The sequence below is a fragment of the Sphaerodactylus townsendi genome, linkage group LG02 (assembly GCF_021028975.2).
Source record: "Sphaerodactylus townsendi isolate TG3544 linkage group LG02, MPM_Stown_v2.3, whole genome shotgun sequence".
In the NCBI taxonomy this organism is placed as follows: Eukaryota; Metazoa; Chordata; class Lepidosauria; order Squamata; family Sphaerodactylidae; genus Sphaerodactylus; species Sphaerodactylus townsendi.
Genome location: NC_059426.1, coordinates 25436635 through 25456038, shown reverse-complemented (window position 1 = coordinate 25456038; position 19404 = coordinate 25436635). Strand labels below are relative to the sequence as shown.

The 19404-nt window shown below is 44.5% G+C and overlaps 1 protein-coding gene across 6 annotated transcripts in view; it reads left to right on the top strand.

The window, feature by feature from the left end:
* Window positions 1-19404, top strand: part of OSBPL6 (oxysterol binding protein like 6) — a 141946-nt gene that overhangs the window by 62262 nt on the left and 60280 nt on the right. For all 6 annotated transcript variants that reach the window (XM_048485411.1, XM_048485413.1, XM_048485409.1 and 3 more), the window contains 3 exons: window positions 8544-8800; window positions 11586-11681; window positions 15454-15576. In XM_048485411.1, coding sequence (XP_048341368.1) covers window positions 8699-8800; window positions 11586-11681; window positions 15454-15576 — 321 coding nt within the window. In that variant the 5' untranslated portion in view covers window positions 8544-8698. The remainder of the gene's footprint in view (window positions 1-8543; window positions 8801-11585; window positions 11682-15453; window positions 15577-19404) is intronic.

Here is a 19404-nt window from a genome sequence, read left to right as displayed (position 1 = left end):
TTGACTAAAATGTTCATAGTTCCCGCCTTTTGAATATAGAAAAGAAATAGTTTTTGTGAGCAACAGAACTGGACTGTATGCAAATTATCTCTGTGACACAGCCAGTATATTTTGATTTTCTGTGAACATTGGGTTCTATGCAGTCTTAAATTACATCGTTATGAGAATTACACAGCAAGAAGTTTGGAAAGTTAGTACAAAACCAGAATTTGAAATCTAACCTCTCAATGCAGCCGCTTGAGCCCTTCTCAGTTGGCTTAGTACATGCCATACGAAGTTATCAAAGCTAGTTTTCTACATGGTTTTCTGCTTCTGGGACAGTTGGCATCTTCCACTGAGCATGCTGCTTCAGGAGGGACATGGAACAGTTAGGGAGGAACAGTTAGGGAGGAAGACACCTGGCTAGCAGTGGCGGAGCTACAAGGGGACAGGGGTTGCGCCGTGCACCAGGTGCACGCCTGGGGCATGCAGAAAATTGCCCCCAGACCCCTCCCCCTTCCCCCCGCCCCCCGCAGCACCCCCTTGCGTTGTTCCCCCACCTGCCTTCCCACACTTACCTTAGTTCCTTTCCTTTTCCTACCGTGTTTCCCCAAATATAAGACAGTGTCTTATATTAATTTTTGCTCCCAAAGATGCGCTATGTCTTATTTTCAGGGGATGTCTTATTTTTCTGTGTTCTGTTCATCAGGCATGCTTCCAAACAAAAACTTTGCTATGTCTTACTTTCGGGGGATGCCTTATATTTCGCACTTCAGCAAAACCTCTACTATGTCTTATTTTTCGGGGATGTCTTATATTTGGGGAAATAAGAGGTAGACTTTTTCAGGAAGCTGAAAAAGGCTCAGTTCACCAAGTACAGGTTGCAAACGGTGTTCCTGAGTGGAACTATTAGGCAGTTCCCAGGGGACCTTGGGGCTCACAAGGTCTCCTGAGAAGTATAGTTCCCATCAGGCCATTTTAAAGCCTGAACTGCGAATACGCCTTTTTTTCAGCCTGAAAAAGTTCTAGGAAAAGGAAAGGAACTAAGGTAAGTGTGGGAAGGAGGTAAGGGGGGGGCGCTGCCAGGGGGGCTGGGTGCCACGGGGGTTCCATGGGGGAGGGCAGAAAATATAGACTGCACACCGGGCGCACTTTGGCCCAGCTACGCCTCTGCCGGCTAGCCAACCAGATCAGCCAAGTCAATCCTGGCAATCAGTGGAGTGACAGATGTCTCAACCAGATCACTTCAGATCCTCTGCATGCTTGCTTGAGAGGAAACTCCCTTAAACTCAGTGATGATTACTTGTATGAATGTGGGACAGAATTTTGCTGTGTAAAGTTTGTGCAAAACTGTTGTGATGAATTCTCAGTCCCTCATAGCTTCCTGTTCTACAGAACCTTGGCCACAAAACTCGCTTGCCAACATTTTACAACCTCTTCTCTAGTATGACTTGTGTTTTAAGCCACACATTCTTTTCATCAACTCCTTGTGGACTCAGCTCATTTCATTCCAAAGGACTTTGTCCAATTCAAAATCAAGCTCTATATCTTGTCCTGTTTCAGGATAGCCATGAGTAAGCAAGACCCCTCAAACACTGTGGCCCTTTCTGCACGGGTCGGAATCACTGATTCCGGCCCAGTAAAACATTGGGGTTTTTTTTGGGGGGGGGGACGCTTTGCACAGGCGGTGCTGCAAAAATGATGCAATGCAGCTCTTTCCCTCCCCAAATGATGAATTCAAACCTTGCTCGGGGAATGTATTGAAACCTCGCTCGGGGAATACATCACCTTCCACCCGTTGCTGAGCGAACGGCAGCAGGTGGAAGCCGGCGTATTCCCTGTGCCAGCCCCAAACGGCTTCCTACCTTGTCTGAGCTTATGTCGCTCTGAGGATGCCAGGGGACATGCCTCCAGGCCTCCATCGCTGCAGCCGTCGCTCTGGCCATGGGGGCGTGTCCCCTGGCCTCCTCAGAGCGACGGAAGCCAGGACAAGGCAGGAAGCGATTTGGGGGGCTGCACGACTGTGCGAAGCCTGCTCTGCCAGCTGTGTAGCCCGTGGGGCCATTCGTGCAAACGGCCCCAGGGCTGGCATCGGCATGAATCTGGCCATGCAGAAACGTTTTAGGGGCTGTAGTTTTTCTTCTGATTTCAGAAGATTGGATATTTAATTCCTCTCTCTCTTCCTTGCAGGTGGGAGCACTTTTAATATCCTTTCATTCCTGTATGATGTCTCTCTGCTTAATTCTCTCATGTTTTGATAGAAATGGAGTATAATCTGGGGTGGTTGATTCTGCATTCAGGGCTGCAAAATGATTGATTCACTGTTTTGCAAAGAAGACAAATACTCACTTCCCATAAGCATGTTATAAAATAGGAAATATTTTGCCGCATCATTGAGATGTATTGTTTTTAATAATGCTTCTGAATTTGCTGTATTTATAGCTTGTTGCCTCTGACTGTAACTTTCCACCTTGGGAAAAAATCAGAAATATATTGAAATTAATGCCACATTCCTACTGTAGAAAGGGTTCTTGATATTCTGACCTACAGCAACAAAATAAGGCCCTATTAAAGTTAGCACAATTCAGTTTAATTTCAAAAAGTTAATTTCTAGCGGAGTTGCTGTTGGTTTTTGAATGAGGCAGTCTGACAGTTTGTACTTTTGCTGAACAAGTACGATGAAGCAAAATTGCTTCAGTAGTGAACTTGGAACGTGCTGTCTCAATGAAAACCTGTGGTATATTGGTTAGTGAGGTGGACTACGACGTGTGAGACTGAGTTTGAATCCCTTCTCTGCCATAGACGCTCACAGGAAGAATTTGGGCCAGTCATTCTCTCATCCTGCCCTATCTCACATGGTTGTTATTGTGAGGAGAGGATAAAATGGAAGAGTGGACAATAGTATTGTAAGATGCTTAGAATTCCCATTGGGGAAAAATTGGGTTATAAATAAAATGCATAATTCCAGTTATGATGGATGTGAACAGTTAGGGCACAGGTGTCAAACTTGCGGCCCTCCAGATGTTATGGACTACAGTTCCCATCATCCCCAATCATAGATGTCAAACCAAGGCTCCTCCAAAATAAAAGCTAAGTGGACTACAGTTCCACTCATCCCTAATCAATCATAGGTGTCAAACCTGTGGCCCTCCCAGATGTTACAGTGGACTACAGTTCCTATCATCCTCCCTATCAGTAGTGCTGGCCTCGTAAGCCTCCAGCTATGGGACTGACAGTTCCCATCACCCCCTGCCAGCATCATGCTGGCAGGGGATGATGGGAACTGTAGTCCATAACATCTCGAGGGCCACGAGTTTGACACCTATGAGTTAGGGCAACAGGTTAGACAATGTGCTTTCAATTATCTTCTGGTTGTATTGTCCTGTGACTCAGTTAATTGTATTGTGGCAATATTTGTGGTGTATCACAATCAGCCACACTTTTCAGTTCCTGTTTGATTAGTTCCACTTCTTTACCCTATTATCTTGCTTCCATATCGACTGTTATATACATGTAGGATGACCAAGACAAAGGATCCTAGGAAACAAACCAATAACCAACGTTCAGCTTTGCTAAGTTAAACGGTATTTAAAATATAATGGCAAAGCTTTACTGCTTTAGTTCTTTCTAAAAGGAGCTTGTCAGGTTCCAAGTCCTGTGAGCCCGAGTCCAGAGTGGGTGCCCCCTCCAGCTTCCTTTCTTCAGCAAGCCTAAATATAAAATATAAATATTAGAGTTGGGCCTGAGTTTAGGAAGTGGAGGGTGTTCAGCTACACTCTTGAGTGTCTCCAGCTAGTCCATTGGCTGCAAAGTCCTGGCCCAGCCCTTTCTCCTCAGTCTTCCCTCACCTGGCCTAATAATGTCTGAAGAAGAAGAAGAAGAGTTTGGATTTATATCCCCCCTTTCTCTCCTGTAGGAGACTCAAAGGGGCTTACAAACTCCTTGCCCCTCCCCCCTCACAACAAACACGCTGTGAGGTAGGTGGGGCTGAGAGAGCTCCGAGAAGCTGTGATTAGCCCAAGGTCACCCAGCTGGCGTGCGTGGGAGTATACAGGCTAATCTGAATTCCCCAGATAAGCCTCCACAGCTCAGGCGGCAGAGTTGGGAATCAAACCCGGTTCCTCCAGATTAGATACATGAGCTCTTAACCTCCTACGCCACTGCTGCTCTTGGAGTTGGGCTGACCTTGGGTTCCTCCAGTGTTCTCTCCTCAGGGGCAGGACCACAGTGAGTGAAGGGAGTCTGAGTCAATGGCTGGGCCCTCCCCTTTCCTGCCCTGCCTTCTCCTGAGGCTTTAAGAGCCCACTCTGCTTGTCAGTGCAGGCCTCATGAGGCCCAAGCCACTGCTGGTCTCCTCCTCTGTTCCTGGGTGCAGACTGCTGCTTCAATCACACCTCCATCTGGAGGCATTCCCCGGGCCTGCTAGACTCTGAGGCTGCTGCTAGCACATTTCCCAGCATGGCCCCCCCACCCTTGCTTCTTTCTCCACAGTCCCTAGCCCCTGGCAGTCTCTGATGCAAGGGTCCTTGGCCTGTCCCCTTCCAGAGTCCCCTCTGGAGCAAGTGAGTGCAGGGTGAAGCTGTCACCCATGGACAGAGTTTCAGACCAGTGTTGTCCATCTTTGTTCAAACAACCCAATAACCTCTTCTTCCCTTAAAAATACAGTGGAACCTCGGTTTTCATTGCCTTCGTTTTCATCAGTTTCGGTTTTCATTGATTTTTTCAGTGAAAAATTTGTCTCAGTTTTCATCGATTTGCCTCAGTTTTCATCGATTTGCAGTAAGGTTCGGGGGTTTGTGGAGAAAAATCACCCAGGCAAAGTTGTTGCAGGGCATGTCTGCAACTTGTTTAATGACAATGTCTTGCCCCATTTCAGACAAATCTTAAAGAGGCATCAGAAACAGACCTCTTTGGGCAGCTTTCTGGTGCGACATTGGTCCACTGGCTCTGAAGCTGGCCCCAGTGTTATTGTTTGTTACTGTTTTCAGCATTAAACACTATGTTTATTAACCAAAAAAATGTGATTTTGGTATGTTTTTTGGAGTGTCTAGAACGGATTAATTGGATTTATATTGATTCCTATGGAAAAGTTTGCTCTATTTCTCATCAAGCCTCGGGTTTTCATCGTATCTTTCTTCTAATTCGGATTACCAACGAAAACTGAGGTTGTGTAAAAATATTAATTTTTCAGTCTGTGTTCCCTAGTGCCATACTTGGATCTAGCAATGATGCCTCATTAGTGGCTTTTAAAAGGCTATACCAGAGTGTAAGATCTCTCTCCCTAGCACACTCACATGCACACACATACATTCCAGGACCTCTGAATATAAGCATACAATTTTCCACATGAATCAACTGAATGGGGCTCAGATGTTTCAAAATCCATTTGATTTTCATTACCTCAGGTCCATTCAGTGGCTTTTTTTTTGTAATGACCTCAGTTCAACATAAATAACCAAAGCCCTTTCCTTTCCTTTTCAGCTCTTGAACAAGCTCTTGAATACAGTTCACTGAACTGACATTATTATTTTGCTCTTTTTGCTGTGATACGCCAAAACTACTTTAAACATTAGAATTGAGTTTTGATTTTTGCTAAATCTAAGAGGAGTGTGCGTCTTGATATAGTAAATTGATACAGATCTTTGTAGCAAGCTCTCATGTATTTATGCAGTATGAATACAGTTCTGCACTTAGCTGTAGGCTTGTAAGTACAGTGATGCTTGGTCCTTCATAACTATATATCAGTGCCTATAAGGGTGAAAGTGTGATCTCATTAGTGCTAAAGTTTTTGATGTTTCATTTGGAAGCATGATCATGTTGCTTAAGCAATCTTTGAAGCATTGCCCTTTTAAGAAAACCATAGAGACAGGCTGCCTGAGCAGCAGCTTCCCTGAAGCCAAGCCTCAGAGCCTGCGGGGAAAGGAAAGAAAGGGTGAGTTAGGGGGACAAGCCACTGCGTTCTCTGCTTTGCTCTCTCCTGCCTTCTTCTCTGCCGCCCCCTTTTCAGCCGCTTTCTGTGCCTTGTTCTCTGCTTCACTCTCTCCTGCCTTCTTCTTCCTCCCCCCTTTCAGCCGCTTTCTGTGACTCGTTCTCCTCTGCCTTCTCCTCCACCACCTCCTGTCCCATTCACTCTCCATGGCCCCCAGCTTCTTCCCTCTCCCCAGACCCATGCGTGCCGGCCTCGTCCCTCCTTAAAAAGCCTCCCAAAGGCTTCTGGGGCACTCCTTTTCCCCAACTGCAGCTCCTTTGCCGGCTCAGCACCCCACCTCCTCATGGACCTTTCCCACCCTCGACTTATACTCGAGTCAATAAGGTTTCCCAGTTCTTCAAGCTAAAATTAGGTGCCTCAACTTATATGCAGGTCAACTTATACGTGAGTATATACGGTACTCATTGGTTAGGGTAGTGATGCCCACGTATGTTTAGAGACTTAGGCCCCTTCCGCACACGCAAAATAATGCGTTTTCAAACCACTTTCACAACTGTTTGCGAGTGGATTTTGCCATTCCGCACAGCTTCAAAGAGCATTGAAAGCAGTTTGAAAGTGCATTATTCTGCATGTGCGGAATGAGCCTTACACTTTGTTATAATTCACGCTGAGGGTGAGACCAAGCATTAGAAACTAGTTCTAGCGCTGATGCCGAGTGAGGCCCGCTCAAATGAAGTTGTGCTTTGTCTGCGATCCATTCTTATCTCTGACAATTGCTCCTCCAAAATATACTGGAGAAAGCATATCAGTGTAAGTCAGTGAAAGAGTATTACTTTCCGTTGTGGCTTTGTTCTTACAGTGAGTGACTGTTTACTACAAGCATATTATTCTCCATTCCTAAACAATCTCTTCCTCAGAATGGCAGTTTGGTAGGAAGGGAGCATGCAGCCAGCCCAGGCAGCTTGCCAACCGGTTGCCCACCCTGGAAGAAAGGGTCTTGGATCAACCAGGAGGCTGTAATGAGAAACGGAGTTTGAGAAGTATGGTAGAGAATTGCTATGTCAGGAAGTTTGAAAGAATCCCCTAATTAATTGTTTATATATGCTTCCTTGGGGGTCTTTCTGAATTGGAAGGCGGGTCAGAAAAATGAAAGATCGGTCTGCATTTTGCAAAGTTTAGTGGGTGAGTATGGTAGACGAATGGACTAAAAAATTGATCAACTGAGCAGCAGATTTCTAAAATTATTTTTTATTGCAGATGGCTCCCATAAACCACAGGAGATAGGTGTCTTTTTAGACATAGCAATCTGTCTCTGTTCACATTCAAAGAGACCTACTGTGACATGTTTATGCAATCTAAAAAATAACAGAGTACTCCCCCCATGGAATATTTTTCCCCTGATTGCACTTTATGCTGATTTAATTGTTTAAAACGCTGAAGTTACTCAACCAAGATTTCATTTAATGAGATGACAAGCCCTAGTGTCTATGGGAAGGAGAGATTACATATTCAGTCTTAGTTTTGCTTTAATTTTCTGTCCAGAATTACCAAAAGAGAAAAGTTTGCTGTGACAAAAATCTCTAACTGCATTTGGTTATCTTATGCATGTTTGTGTTTATTCTTTGAAAACAGACAGTTTTTAGGATGAGGAAGGGTAAGTCTTGTGAATAGATAACCTTTTCTTATTCGACTATGCTGGTTACCCATAATGTTCATATTCATATATATGGCAATCATGCGTGGAGAAGATGATGCTTTGATATCAAGCAACCTAATCTGGGGGTGGGGGAACAAAGCAGTGCCTGGAACTACTGCAGGCCGGGCCAGCGTGTTTGCCCATTCTGCTTGGATAAATGGCAGGGAGGACAAACACAGAGGTGGGCGGGTGCCGCAGAGCCCAACAACATCCAACCAGGAAGAGCCTGCTGCCTGCAGAGCTGCACCAGCCCAGAGTACTCCTTTAGGGGGGTGGGGGTGCAGCGGGGGGCGGGCTAGGTGCATTCCTGGGTGTGGAGCCAACCTTAATCAGCATTCACTGGGGTTCCAGCCCAGGAATGCCCCTGATGCCGGCCTCCATCCATTTTTGCCAATGTTTAATCAAACAAAACACCCAGGTCCCTTAAAGGCTGGTAATGAAAGAATACTAGACTTCTTACATGTTTTTTACATGAAATTTACTATATCTCATGTGCATAATTCTTAATAAATAAAACTGGGGAGGGGAGAGTTAGAGAAAACTGAATTTAAACAGTTTCAGTTGCAAAGGAACTTGTTGCTTGAAGAAGCCAAGAAAGAAAGGGAAAGAGAACAATCAGTATGATTTAAGGAGAAACAGTTTTTTTTCCATTGAAGAAAGTATGTTGGAAACCTGGAAGAAAAAAATTGTGTCCGCAATAGTACTTTTTTCTCATTTTCCCCCATCTCCCAGACTCATATTTAGATAACAAGAGAGGGATTGATTTAAATTCATAGATGAATTCATGTAGAATATCAAGGAGGGTATTTTTTTTCTTTTCAGAGAAAATGATGTTTGTTTTTGTGCTAAAGTGTGTAGGAATGTGGGTGTGTATGAGAGAGAGAGCGGAAAATTTTTTAAGGAAGCATATGTAATCTCTACCTTTTCCCTTCTTTAAAGATCTGGTGTAGATGCCTTGAATTCATCATACCCTTTTAATGTCGAGAACACACTGTGAAATGGAAGAATGCTGAAAACTATCTCTGTTTGGACGTCTGAATGAGATCAATGTGGTCTTCACAGTGAAAGGAGGCCACCAAAATCTAGCCGCCGTGATGAGTTCAGAGGAAAAGGGTATATCTCCTGGTCACAGAACCTCTACTCCATCCCATAAAAGTGCCTCTACTTCATCTTCTTCCCAGCGGGAGAGTAGGCAGGTAAGTAACAGAATGCTATTCTGTTTATTTACCTTGGAAGTTTTAAATATCTGTGGGGCTGTTATAAGTTGTTTTTCTTTGTAGTAAAGAAGTTTAGAAGTCAACAGAAAAAAAAGTCTTCATAACATCTGCTATTCATAATATTAGTGAAGTTCTTTATTGTGATCAATTAATTTGGACTGCTTTAGAAAAAAATACAAGGACGTGAAAATACCTGAGAAGGTGACATTGAGTGGGCCTGTATGGATGAAGAGAGTCCATTTCAGTTTATTGTTAGGGCAGAGATAGATAGTATGGATAGTTGCAGCCATGTGTTTGCTGGGGTAATAGGAGCGTGGGAGGCAGGATCAATGAATGAAAGGGAAGAGCACTTAATCTTTTCCCTGCCTGCCAATTCTCCACAACAAGTACTTATGCTCCCTGGGTGCTGTATGTAAGCAAAACAAACCAGTTGTTTGTAGTTCTCTAAATGTCATTTTCCCCTCAGCCAGCTTCAATCCTACTTCAGGGTGCCAGGGGCTTGAAGGAGAGGAGCGAACCTTAGGCACTCCGAGATGCTTAGTGGACTATAATCACTCCCATCAGCTCCCCTAAGCACCATTGGCCATGCTGGCAGGGGCTGATGGGAATTGTAGTCCATAACATCTGGAGTGCCAAAGGTTCGCCACCACGGAGCTATGAGGTATGGAGAGGTAAGAGGAATTCATTTATTGGGGTGCGGGTGGGTGATGGGTGGGAGGGAGGGAGGGAGTGCAGAGGGGGAAAAGGCAGGCATGGGAGAGTTAAATGTCCTCCTCTTTAGCCGTTGCAGTGGCATTATAGGAGAATCATTTATTTCTCAGCATCTGGTTGACCCTTAGTATTCTAGGTTTTAGATAAATACTTTCTTGTTTTGTGTTAACGAAGCTCAATCATAGCGCTGATTCTGGTCATTGCTTGTGTGTGGTCAAGAATTCTGTTTCCATATGAAATAAAAGTACAAGGGAAGATTTTTCTTGAACATTTATAAAACAAAATAATCAAGAGTATGCTATATAGGGTGTACAGAGTTTCTCCCATGGGGTACGGTATAATTAATTTTTCTTGGGTGCTGTGTGGTTTCCGGGCTGTATGGCCGTGTTCTAGCATCATTCTCTCCTGACGTTTTGCCTGCATCTGTGGCTGGCATCTTCAGAGGATCTGAATTAATTTTTCCTTTAATTTCTGGTTTCTGCTTAGGGTTACCAGTATCCTCGGAGGGATGGGGGATGGGCTGCCTCTTGTTTGTCACCACTGTTGGCACTTGGAGCAGCAGTAATTTTCTTTTAAATGTCCGTTGGGCTGATAGTATGGAATGGGGTGGTGGGTGGTGGGTGGGATTGTAGGTATTTATGTATGGTTTTGAGGTTAAAAGTAAATATTGATGGGAAGAACCAAGCTTGTAAGGAAAAACCAAGCAACCTGAGAGCTTTGAAGGATAAGATAAAAGTGAACAAGTATGGGGTTGGTTTTTTTTACAGAAATTAAAATCTTTGGCACAAAACAAAATTAGTTTTTTTAAATAGAAATTAAAATCTATGGCACAAATCATTAAAGGTTGTGGAATAAGGGATAGAAAATCATGAAAATCTCTTGAGCCTTTACCAAGGTTAAACTTGGCTGTCACAAAGCAATTTAGTAAAAAGTTTTACACTATCAGAATCCTTAAATATGGACCAATGTGGCAGATCTCTACTGTATTATATCCCTTACTGATCAGAGGCCTCTTCCGCACATGCAGAATAATGCACTTTAAGTCCACTGTCACAATTGTTTGTAAGTGGATTTTGCTATTCCACACAGTAAAATCCAGCTGCAAAGTGGACTGAAAGTGGATTGAAAGTGCATTATTCTGCATGTGCGGAAGGGGCCAGAGAGTTGCAGCAATATCTTCCCAAACATTTTTTCTTCTCTTAATATATTGCTCCTCAGTGCTGGAAACACGTTGAACAACAATAGAAGAGATGTAAAAACATGAAAGACTGTAACCCTAATCATTTTCATATGTTGATAGGGATACGTTATTTATTTTTGTGGTACAGTTAACGTTCAAACAGGTCTTCAAAGCTATGAAGTATGAAATGTATCAATTTTGTCAGTTGGAACTTCACTGGTTGTGTATTAATTTCTGAGCACAATCCAGAGTTCTGGCTAATATCTTTGGATCTCTAAATGACCTGGGTCCAGGATTTAAAATGGATGCTTGGTTCCCTACATAACCAGACCGTTGACCCATGATTGTTCAAAACCCCAGTCTTAGTACCCCATTTTCATACCAGAGACAGGGTCTAGTGACATCTCTGCTGTGACATGCCAAAGTACTGCTGATTATTTAAGTTGCTTCTAGGAGTCGTCTATACACAGTGAATTGTTAAATGTATTGTCGAAGGCTTTCACAGCTGGATTCAACTGGTTGTGGTGGATTTTCCGGGCTGTGTGGCCATGGTCTGGTGGATCTTGTTCCTAACGTTTCTCCTGCATCTGTGGCTGGCATCTTCAGAGGTGTATCACAGAGGGAAGTCTATTACACACTGTGTAACTGACAGCGTGTAACAGACTTCCCTCTGTGATACACCTCTGAAGATGCCAGCCACAGATGCACCTCTGAAGATGGCAGCCACAGATGCAGGCGAAACGTTAGGAACAAGATCCACCAGACCATGGCCACACAGCCTGGAAAACCCACCACAACCAGTTAATTGTTTGGTCGTTTTGGGAAAGATGTTTTCTCTGACTGAGTACATACTCTCCTTATTATTTGTTTCAGAGTGGCCATGTCTTAGAGAGGAACATGTCTACTGGAAGCACAGACCCTGTGATCAACAGACAGTTGCTAGAAAATGAGCCTGTTGCTGTAACTAAAGTAAGTGAGGTAGTAAAGTCTCCACTGATGGTTCATGCACAAAAGCTGCTGATGGGTGGACCGTTTTAATGTGTTAGGCTCCTGTGGGTAGATCAACATGCATCTATACAAAATGCATTGCTCTTCATACTTGTTAGCCACCTGGCAAGGAGGATAGCTCAGTGCAGAGCCCTAGCTCCAAACCTTGGCCAATTATACACTGTTGCTCTCCTGCGCAGTAGGGGAACATTTTCTTTGCAGCAGGGATTTCTGTACAGATGTGCTTATGCTTACAGCGTCAAAGATACTGAAAGCTCTCCTGTTAGTGAGAGTGGGGAAATCCCAAAGTTTTCCCTCACTTCGTGGTTTCTATTCCTTCTGGTCTCCCCCTCCTCCCTGCCCTGCACCTTGCTCCCTGCTCTGTGAGGAAGGGACAGAGAGAGAGAACTGTCAAGTAGACAGAAGGAGAAAGGGGAGGGGACAGCAGGAGGAAGCAGCAGCAGTGAAGGAAGAGCTGGGAGAGAGCAGAGAAAAGGATCCTGTGAGGTGCACAAGCAGCCCCCCAGCACTCCACCAAGGCAAGTCTACCTCCTCCCTCAGACGACAGCTGGATCTGCTTCTTTTGTTTCAAAAACGCAGCAATGTTGATATAACAATATTGATATAAAAGCAACAGCAATATTGATATAACAACAATGTTAACAAGGTAAAAAAGCCAACAGTCTTTAAACTACCAGGAGCAACCTGGAAGTGGAGACAGAGAAGCTGCACAGCAGGCAGGGTGGCACCTTCTCGCGTATAAACAGAGAATGCTTGGAAACCCCGCTGTGCAGCCAAGAGCCCCAAGGAAAGGGCTCCGTGCATATTGGGCCCTTGACATCTCCCGGGATGCCGAGAGAGAACTTCATCTTCTGTTGATTCTGGAGAGTGCAGGCAGAATAGATGATACTGAGCTAGGTGGATCAACTTTATGTGGTCATTTGTAGGTGCCGGCATGGTGTAGTGATCAGTGTCACACTGGAATCTGGGAGATGCTGGTTCAAATCCCACTGGGTGACCTTGGGCCTAACCTACTCTACAGCCTTTCCAAGAGATTACTGGAATAGGTTTACTCTCATTTACTGCTGATTCTAATTAAATCAATAGACTTACCTGTAAATGAGCCTAATCCCATTATTGAAACTGACAACTCAACTGACCAGTACAGTTCACCAGCACTTGCAGTGCAGTCCAAGACAGTTATTCCATTTTAAGCCCCTTGATTTAAGTAGATGGTAATAACTTCGCCAGTTTCAGGAAAAAGAGGCATGGTTGAAGCCTACTTGCTAGTCATGTGCTGTGCTCAGAAAATCCCTCTCTCTACTCTGAAATGTTTGAAGTTTAGTGTCAAAATTGTACTAAGAGTCTTGTTGGATCAGACCCTTTGATTTAACCGGTGGGCACATTTGTGAGTCCTCCTTGCTCCATGTATAATAGAACTGGGGAAAGCAGAACTGGGTCTTTCTTATACTTCTACCAGTGTGAACCTGACATTGAAAAATGTGCTAGGGCAGGCATCCCCATCCAAGAGCTGGGTGCTCCCAAAGAAGCTTTCTGGAGGCATGTGGAGACTTGAAAAGTCAAAAAACCTCCCCACCACCGAGAAGCCTCTATGGGCTTCAATTGGTTTACACTACTGAAAAGCATGGCTTAAATCAGCAGTAAGGGCCTACTGACATAACACCAGCAAAGGCCAGGAGGGAGCTGTCTAAAGTTGACTCCTCCCCTGGCTCTGCCCAGGCCTGCTGGCGGCAGCAGGGGCCCTGGGACACTGATACGGCTTCCCACACCATGTTCCAGCACCGGGGGGTGGGGGTGGGGGAGGAGTGGAACGACCACGGTGACCACATGCTGGAAAAATCATCCCTTTGTCGGGGTAAGTGCCCCGTGGAGGGCGAATCTGCCAGTATGCTAGTGCACAGTTCCCATAAGCGGTGTTTCCCCGCCGCTTCAGATGGGGCTCTAAGCCTTGCAGAGTTCTCTGTCTAATCCTTGTTGTGGAGGGAACAGATGCAAAGAAGCCACTGGAGTTCACTGCATCCTCTGACCTTATTTTCTTTTAAAGAACCTGCTGTGAGAGTCAAGATAACATTAGGCCCTTTCCCCATTTACCTTTGACCACCCTTTGCTGCGTGCTGCTCTCAGCGCGCGGCATCTCTGGCGTGCGCCCGGGCGTCCCCACGGGGTCATCAAAAGGCGCCGTTTTGAGGAGCGCCAGGGATGCCGCGCGCTGAGGGGGCGCGAGAGCTGCAGCGTCGGGGCGGCTGCACTGTCGCCGCCCCTGTAGTGGGGAGTGCCCCGGGACCCCACGCTACTTGAGGAGAGTAGCGTGGGGCTTATGGTAAGTGGGGAAAGGGCCATTACACAAAACTTGGGACCATACAGGCTTCCACTGTGGAGGTTGTTTGCAATGCATTAATTGTGCCTTCTCTGTTTACACAGTCTGTTCACACTTACAGGGATTCGTAACGTGTGTCCTTTTGTGTAACCAGAATAAAGTGCGCCTTTTGTGTAAAAAGGAGCAGCAGTGGCGTAGGAGGTTAAGACCTCGTGTATCTAATCTGGAGGAACCGGGTTTGATTTCCCGCTCTGCCGCCTGAGCTGTGGAGAGGCTTATCTCGGGAATTCAGATTAGCCTGTGCACTCCCACACATGCCAGCTGGGTGACCTTGGGCTAGTCACAGCTTCTTAGAGCTCTCTCAGCCCCACCTACCTCACAGGGTGTTTGTTGTGAGAGGGGAAGGGCAAGGAGATTGTAAGCCCCTTTGAGTCTCCTGCAGGAGAGAAAGGGGGGATATAAATCCAAACTCTTCTTCTTCTAAATATGCAGGCACTCGTGGCCAGGCATCACTCATGTCTAGGGCGGATTGTGAGAATCAGCCGCCACCTGGGGAATGGATGTTCTGCTGTGATTTGCATGTCTGTACTATCCCAAAAAATAAAGAGGCTTCTGAAACCATGTAAATTGTGGTGACTGCACGTACAGCCACGATGTACATTGTTTCCCGGCTTCTGCAAAATGGCTGTTCAGCTAAAAGCTTGCCATCAGGGCCTGCATACTTCTGGGTTGCAAATGCCAATTTCTCCATTGAGTTAGAGGACATCTGGGTTTATTCCATCTACCCAATCAGGGAGGCAGGATTCTTGATTGATTTCTATCTTCCTCCCTGTGCGGGGGACCGCGCCACTCCATGGTCCTTATGATATAAGTGGTGCTTTTTCCAACAGAACTCTTTGACAACAGGCTTCTTTCCAAGGAACTTTGGAATCCATCTTACAGATGCTACTAAAATAGCATGCCTGTATCAAGCTTTCTGCTGTAGCTTTTAGAATCCTGTGTTATGATTTCCCTGCTCTGGTCCATATCATTGGCTGGCTCTTAGGAATGAAGAAATGGTCACAATGATAACATCACAACATTAGTTGAATGGTGAACATTCCTCAGTATTTCCTGTAATGAGTAGGTTCTGCTTGAAACAGCATTTAAAAAACAACAAGTTCTAGCTTTAAGCTCTCTACTTGATGTAACATTTAGGAAGAAATCCAACTTTTTAACCCCAAATGAACATTTACAGCTGAACCCTGTGAATTGTTGCTCAGAGGTAATTCTGATTGAGTTCAGTAGAACTTACTATTCCTGAATATATGCATCGGATAGCAGTTTTAATTTTTTTTAAAAAAAGGTTTATGGGATGTGAGCAATTTTAGCTAAAATATTGAAGTTATGAGCTTGGTTGGGTTTTTTCCCCCTCAGGAACCAGACAGCTGGGAGATCATCGAGGGCCTGAAAATTGGCCAGACGAATGTCCAGAAGCCAGACAAACATGAGGGATTCATGCTGAAGAAAAGGAAATGGCCTCTGAAAGGCTGGCACAAGGTAAAATATACTTAAAACACTTACATTAATATTAGATTAAAAGGAAGGGGTCGTTATCATTTGCTATTTGGACCCCCAGGCCCATTTTATGATAAGTTTTTAGGGTCTGTGCAATTAGTTTACTGCATTCTCTGTATGAAACTTTCCTGATAGATACTTTACAGCAGTGGTTCTCAACCTGTGGGTCGGGACCCCTTTGGGGGTCGAACGACCCTTTCACAGGGGTCACCTAAGACTCTCTGCATCAGTGTTCTCCATTTGTAAAATGGATAAATGTTAGAGTTGGGGGTCACCACAACATGAGGAACTGTACTAAAGGGTCGCGGCATTAGGAAGGTTGAGAACCATTGCTTTACAGTAAAACATGTTCCTTGTCAGGAACAGTGAATTCCTTCTCTGTAACGCTTGGGCGCTTATCAGCAGGAATCATTGCTTCCATTCTGCCATTCTCTGCGGAAAAGGAGGCCTTTTTCAGCAGCCAAAGGATAATGAAGAACAAAATGCATTCAAATAGAGAGTGCCCCATTCAAATACTGAGTGCCTCAAAACAAATACAGAAATACTCATATTACATAGTGAGTACATAAATAAGTGCAGATACAGTCATTGCTATTGTTTGGAAGATTGTTTAAAGCCAGAAACTCTGAGTCAGCAAAAACTATGAAGGACTTGACAGATATACTTGACATGTTATACAAAAAGTATGAATGTTCAAATAGCAAAGGGACACTGGTAAAATAATTGTTAGGCTTGTGAAGTCTTTAAAATTCAGATCCAAAACACTTTTGAATGCAGTCAAGTCCACTTGATTTTCTGTACAACTTTTCTGCCAAGGAAGCTTGCTTAAGGTTGCAACCTTTGTATTTGGGGAGCTCAGTCATATATGTTGCCTTTAGCTGCAGATATTTAGGTCAAAGTAGTATCAATTACTGGCAGAACTGCCTTTAGCGGCTGATTATGCAGCGGCCAATTACAACGCGTCGGTAACTGAACCCTAGTGTGCAAACTTCCTTGGCGCACAGCAAACTTCCTTGTGCTGACATACAAGGAAGTTGCTGCGCACTTCCTGCTTTTGCTCTTGGCATTCCCTGCAGAAAGCAAGAGTCCTTCAGGCTCGCAGCTAACGCCATGGTGGGGAAGGGTGGCGGTTAGCTCCCCCGTCTGTAATCGGCCCTAGTGATTCATATGATGCCATACAAGAGGACCAGAAGGGATCCTACCATTCCCTGCTCCCCCTCACACTTCAGTGCTGATTATTAAACACTTTTTATGGCTTGCCTTATCTGAATGAGGGCTGGCTATGATTAGGTTACCAGTTATTCCATGGAACAAGGGTTAAAACTATTATTTTTCTATCTGTGGGCACTTATAATGGCAGAATGACTTGCAGAACTGGGATGGTAGGATAGCGTACCAACCTAGAATGGCTCTAGTTGATACAAGAATGTTTTCTGAATGTTAATGTTGTAAAAGAGATGAAAGGGTTCCCAGTGATTGTAGTGGACCTCACTAAGGGTAGGTTGTCGTTTTCTAGTTTTAAAAGCTGATTTTGTACACTTTGAGTTTGGTAGAAGCAGTGCTCTTTGAAAGCTGGGTGTACAATGAAGTTAGGTCTAGCTGTTTGTCTATTTATCTCTGACTTTTGTTCTTCTGCTCCAGTGCGTGTCATCCCACTCAGGTCCAGGTTGAGTCTGATGATGGATTCATCTGTTTCTTGAATCCCATTGTGCAGTCACAGTACAGTAGCCCCCAGTGTGGAAGTGAATTCTCGTCAGGAAAGCCAGCAGACAGCTTAAACAAGAAAAATCATACACTCTATAATCAATAGCAATATGAGCTTTTCATGTATGAAGAACTGACTCATTACATTTGGAATAGGTCTGTGCAACCATCCATGGACTTTGCAAAGCAGGATTTTCCTGCTTCCCCGTCTCATGTCACATTATTGTCCCCCCTAAAATGTTGTACCCTTGGAATAGCAAACTTAAGTCTTCAGTGATTCTTGTTTAATGGTTCTTATTCCCAGGAATCTGTCTGTAGAATTCCATTCAAGAGGCCCCCTCTTCCAGAGTGCCCTTCCCACTTTCTTGGGACTATTTGCTGTTGAATAACTTGGGACTTGCTTCTGTATATAAATGCTTTGAACTGTTCCAATTCATTACTCTGTTAAGTCTTTCAAACTGCATTAATTTTAAATGTTTCCATCTTATCTCTCTCCCGAGGAATGTGAGACCAATTACAATAAACTTGGGGCGGGGGAATAAAACATACAAGCCATAATTTAAAACCTACCAAATACAGATATAATATTGGATATATGTCATTATTAGATATACTAGCCTCGGTTCTTCGTTACCATTTTTCCACCACTTGCAGTTCTTATTATGCACATTTAGACAACTAAGAGCTTGGCTTGCTTTTTTCTCTTATAAGGATTAGTCAGTCAGAATTACTTTCTTATAGAGAAAAGATGTTTAACTACCTCTGTTTCAAATTTAGAAGATGATGTAGGGGATGCAGAGGGGAAGGACATGGGGAGTGGGGGACAACCAGAGGAAAAAGGTAAAAAAAACCACCCTCCTACACACGCACTTTGATCCTTCTACTGCTCAGACTACTTTTTATTTTTTAAAAATAATATTACCTTCAATGGCAAGTGATGTCTTGTTTTAACCCACAGAGAGTCTCATTAACTTGCAGATTTCTCTATACTCTTTTATCCTCTCATTTCTTCCATCTAGTGTGGTTACTGTTGAATAAAATCATCATATTCTTTGTTCGTTTTTTTGCAGCTCAGGAATTTCAAACATCCCTGCACTGCTAGGGCAAGATTTATTTATACAAAAAATTATCCCATGCCTTTGAAGTGGCTAATACTTATCAATAGAACAAAACTACACACAAATTTAATCTTAGCCAAAAGGTCAGGAAGTGAGAATAAAACGGTAAAATAGACTGATGATAAAACATCGTAACAAGCTAATCAAATAATCCAAATTATGCCAGTGCACCTCAAATAAAGTCTTTATGTTTCAAACAATTAATAAAGAGATCCAGCTAGCCTCAGCCAGGATCAGGGCTTTTTTGGCCCTGGCCCTACCTACTAGAACACTCTGTCTTGGGAAACCAGGACCCTGTGAGATTTAGTTCAGTTCTGCAAGATGAAGCTGTTCCAGGCATATAGTTTTATTTGTTTTTTATTTGTTTGTTTGTTTATTTATTTATTGGGCTGATAGACCACCCTTCCCCGAGGGGCTCAGGGCGGTGAACAACCATAATATAAAATACAGCTTTAAAACACAGTGTAAAAAACTAAATGTCACTCAATAAAACCAGGAACCATATAGCATTAGATGTCGTCATATCCCTCTCCACCCTTGCGCCCACCGGAGACCAGATGGAACAGTTGAAGCAGCTACAATTATATCATCGCCAACCACCCTACCTTACCCTACCCTTCCCCTGTTTCTCTCTCTCCCTCCTTGTTTTCTCCTTCCCGCTGATGGAGGTTTAGCTGGGGGGAGGGGGAGAAGCAGCAGCTGGTGGCAGCTGCTGTTGTCCCCCCCTGGCTCAACCTCCATTGGCGGTGGCCATGCTCTGGCTTGGAAAGAGAGCCGAGCGCTTCCTGGCTCAGCAAGTCTCCTCCCTGCTCCAGGAGCCCAGGGTGGGGAGGAGAGTCAAACCGGAGCCCTCTTCTCCACACACACATACCCCAGCACTGCCTGGCTCGGCTCTTTCCCCTGCCCGGCTGCTCTGAGGCGCTAAAAGCCCCATTGCTCACTCTCTCAGGGGAGGGGGAGTGAGGGGGTTTTTAACAACCAGTTCACC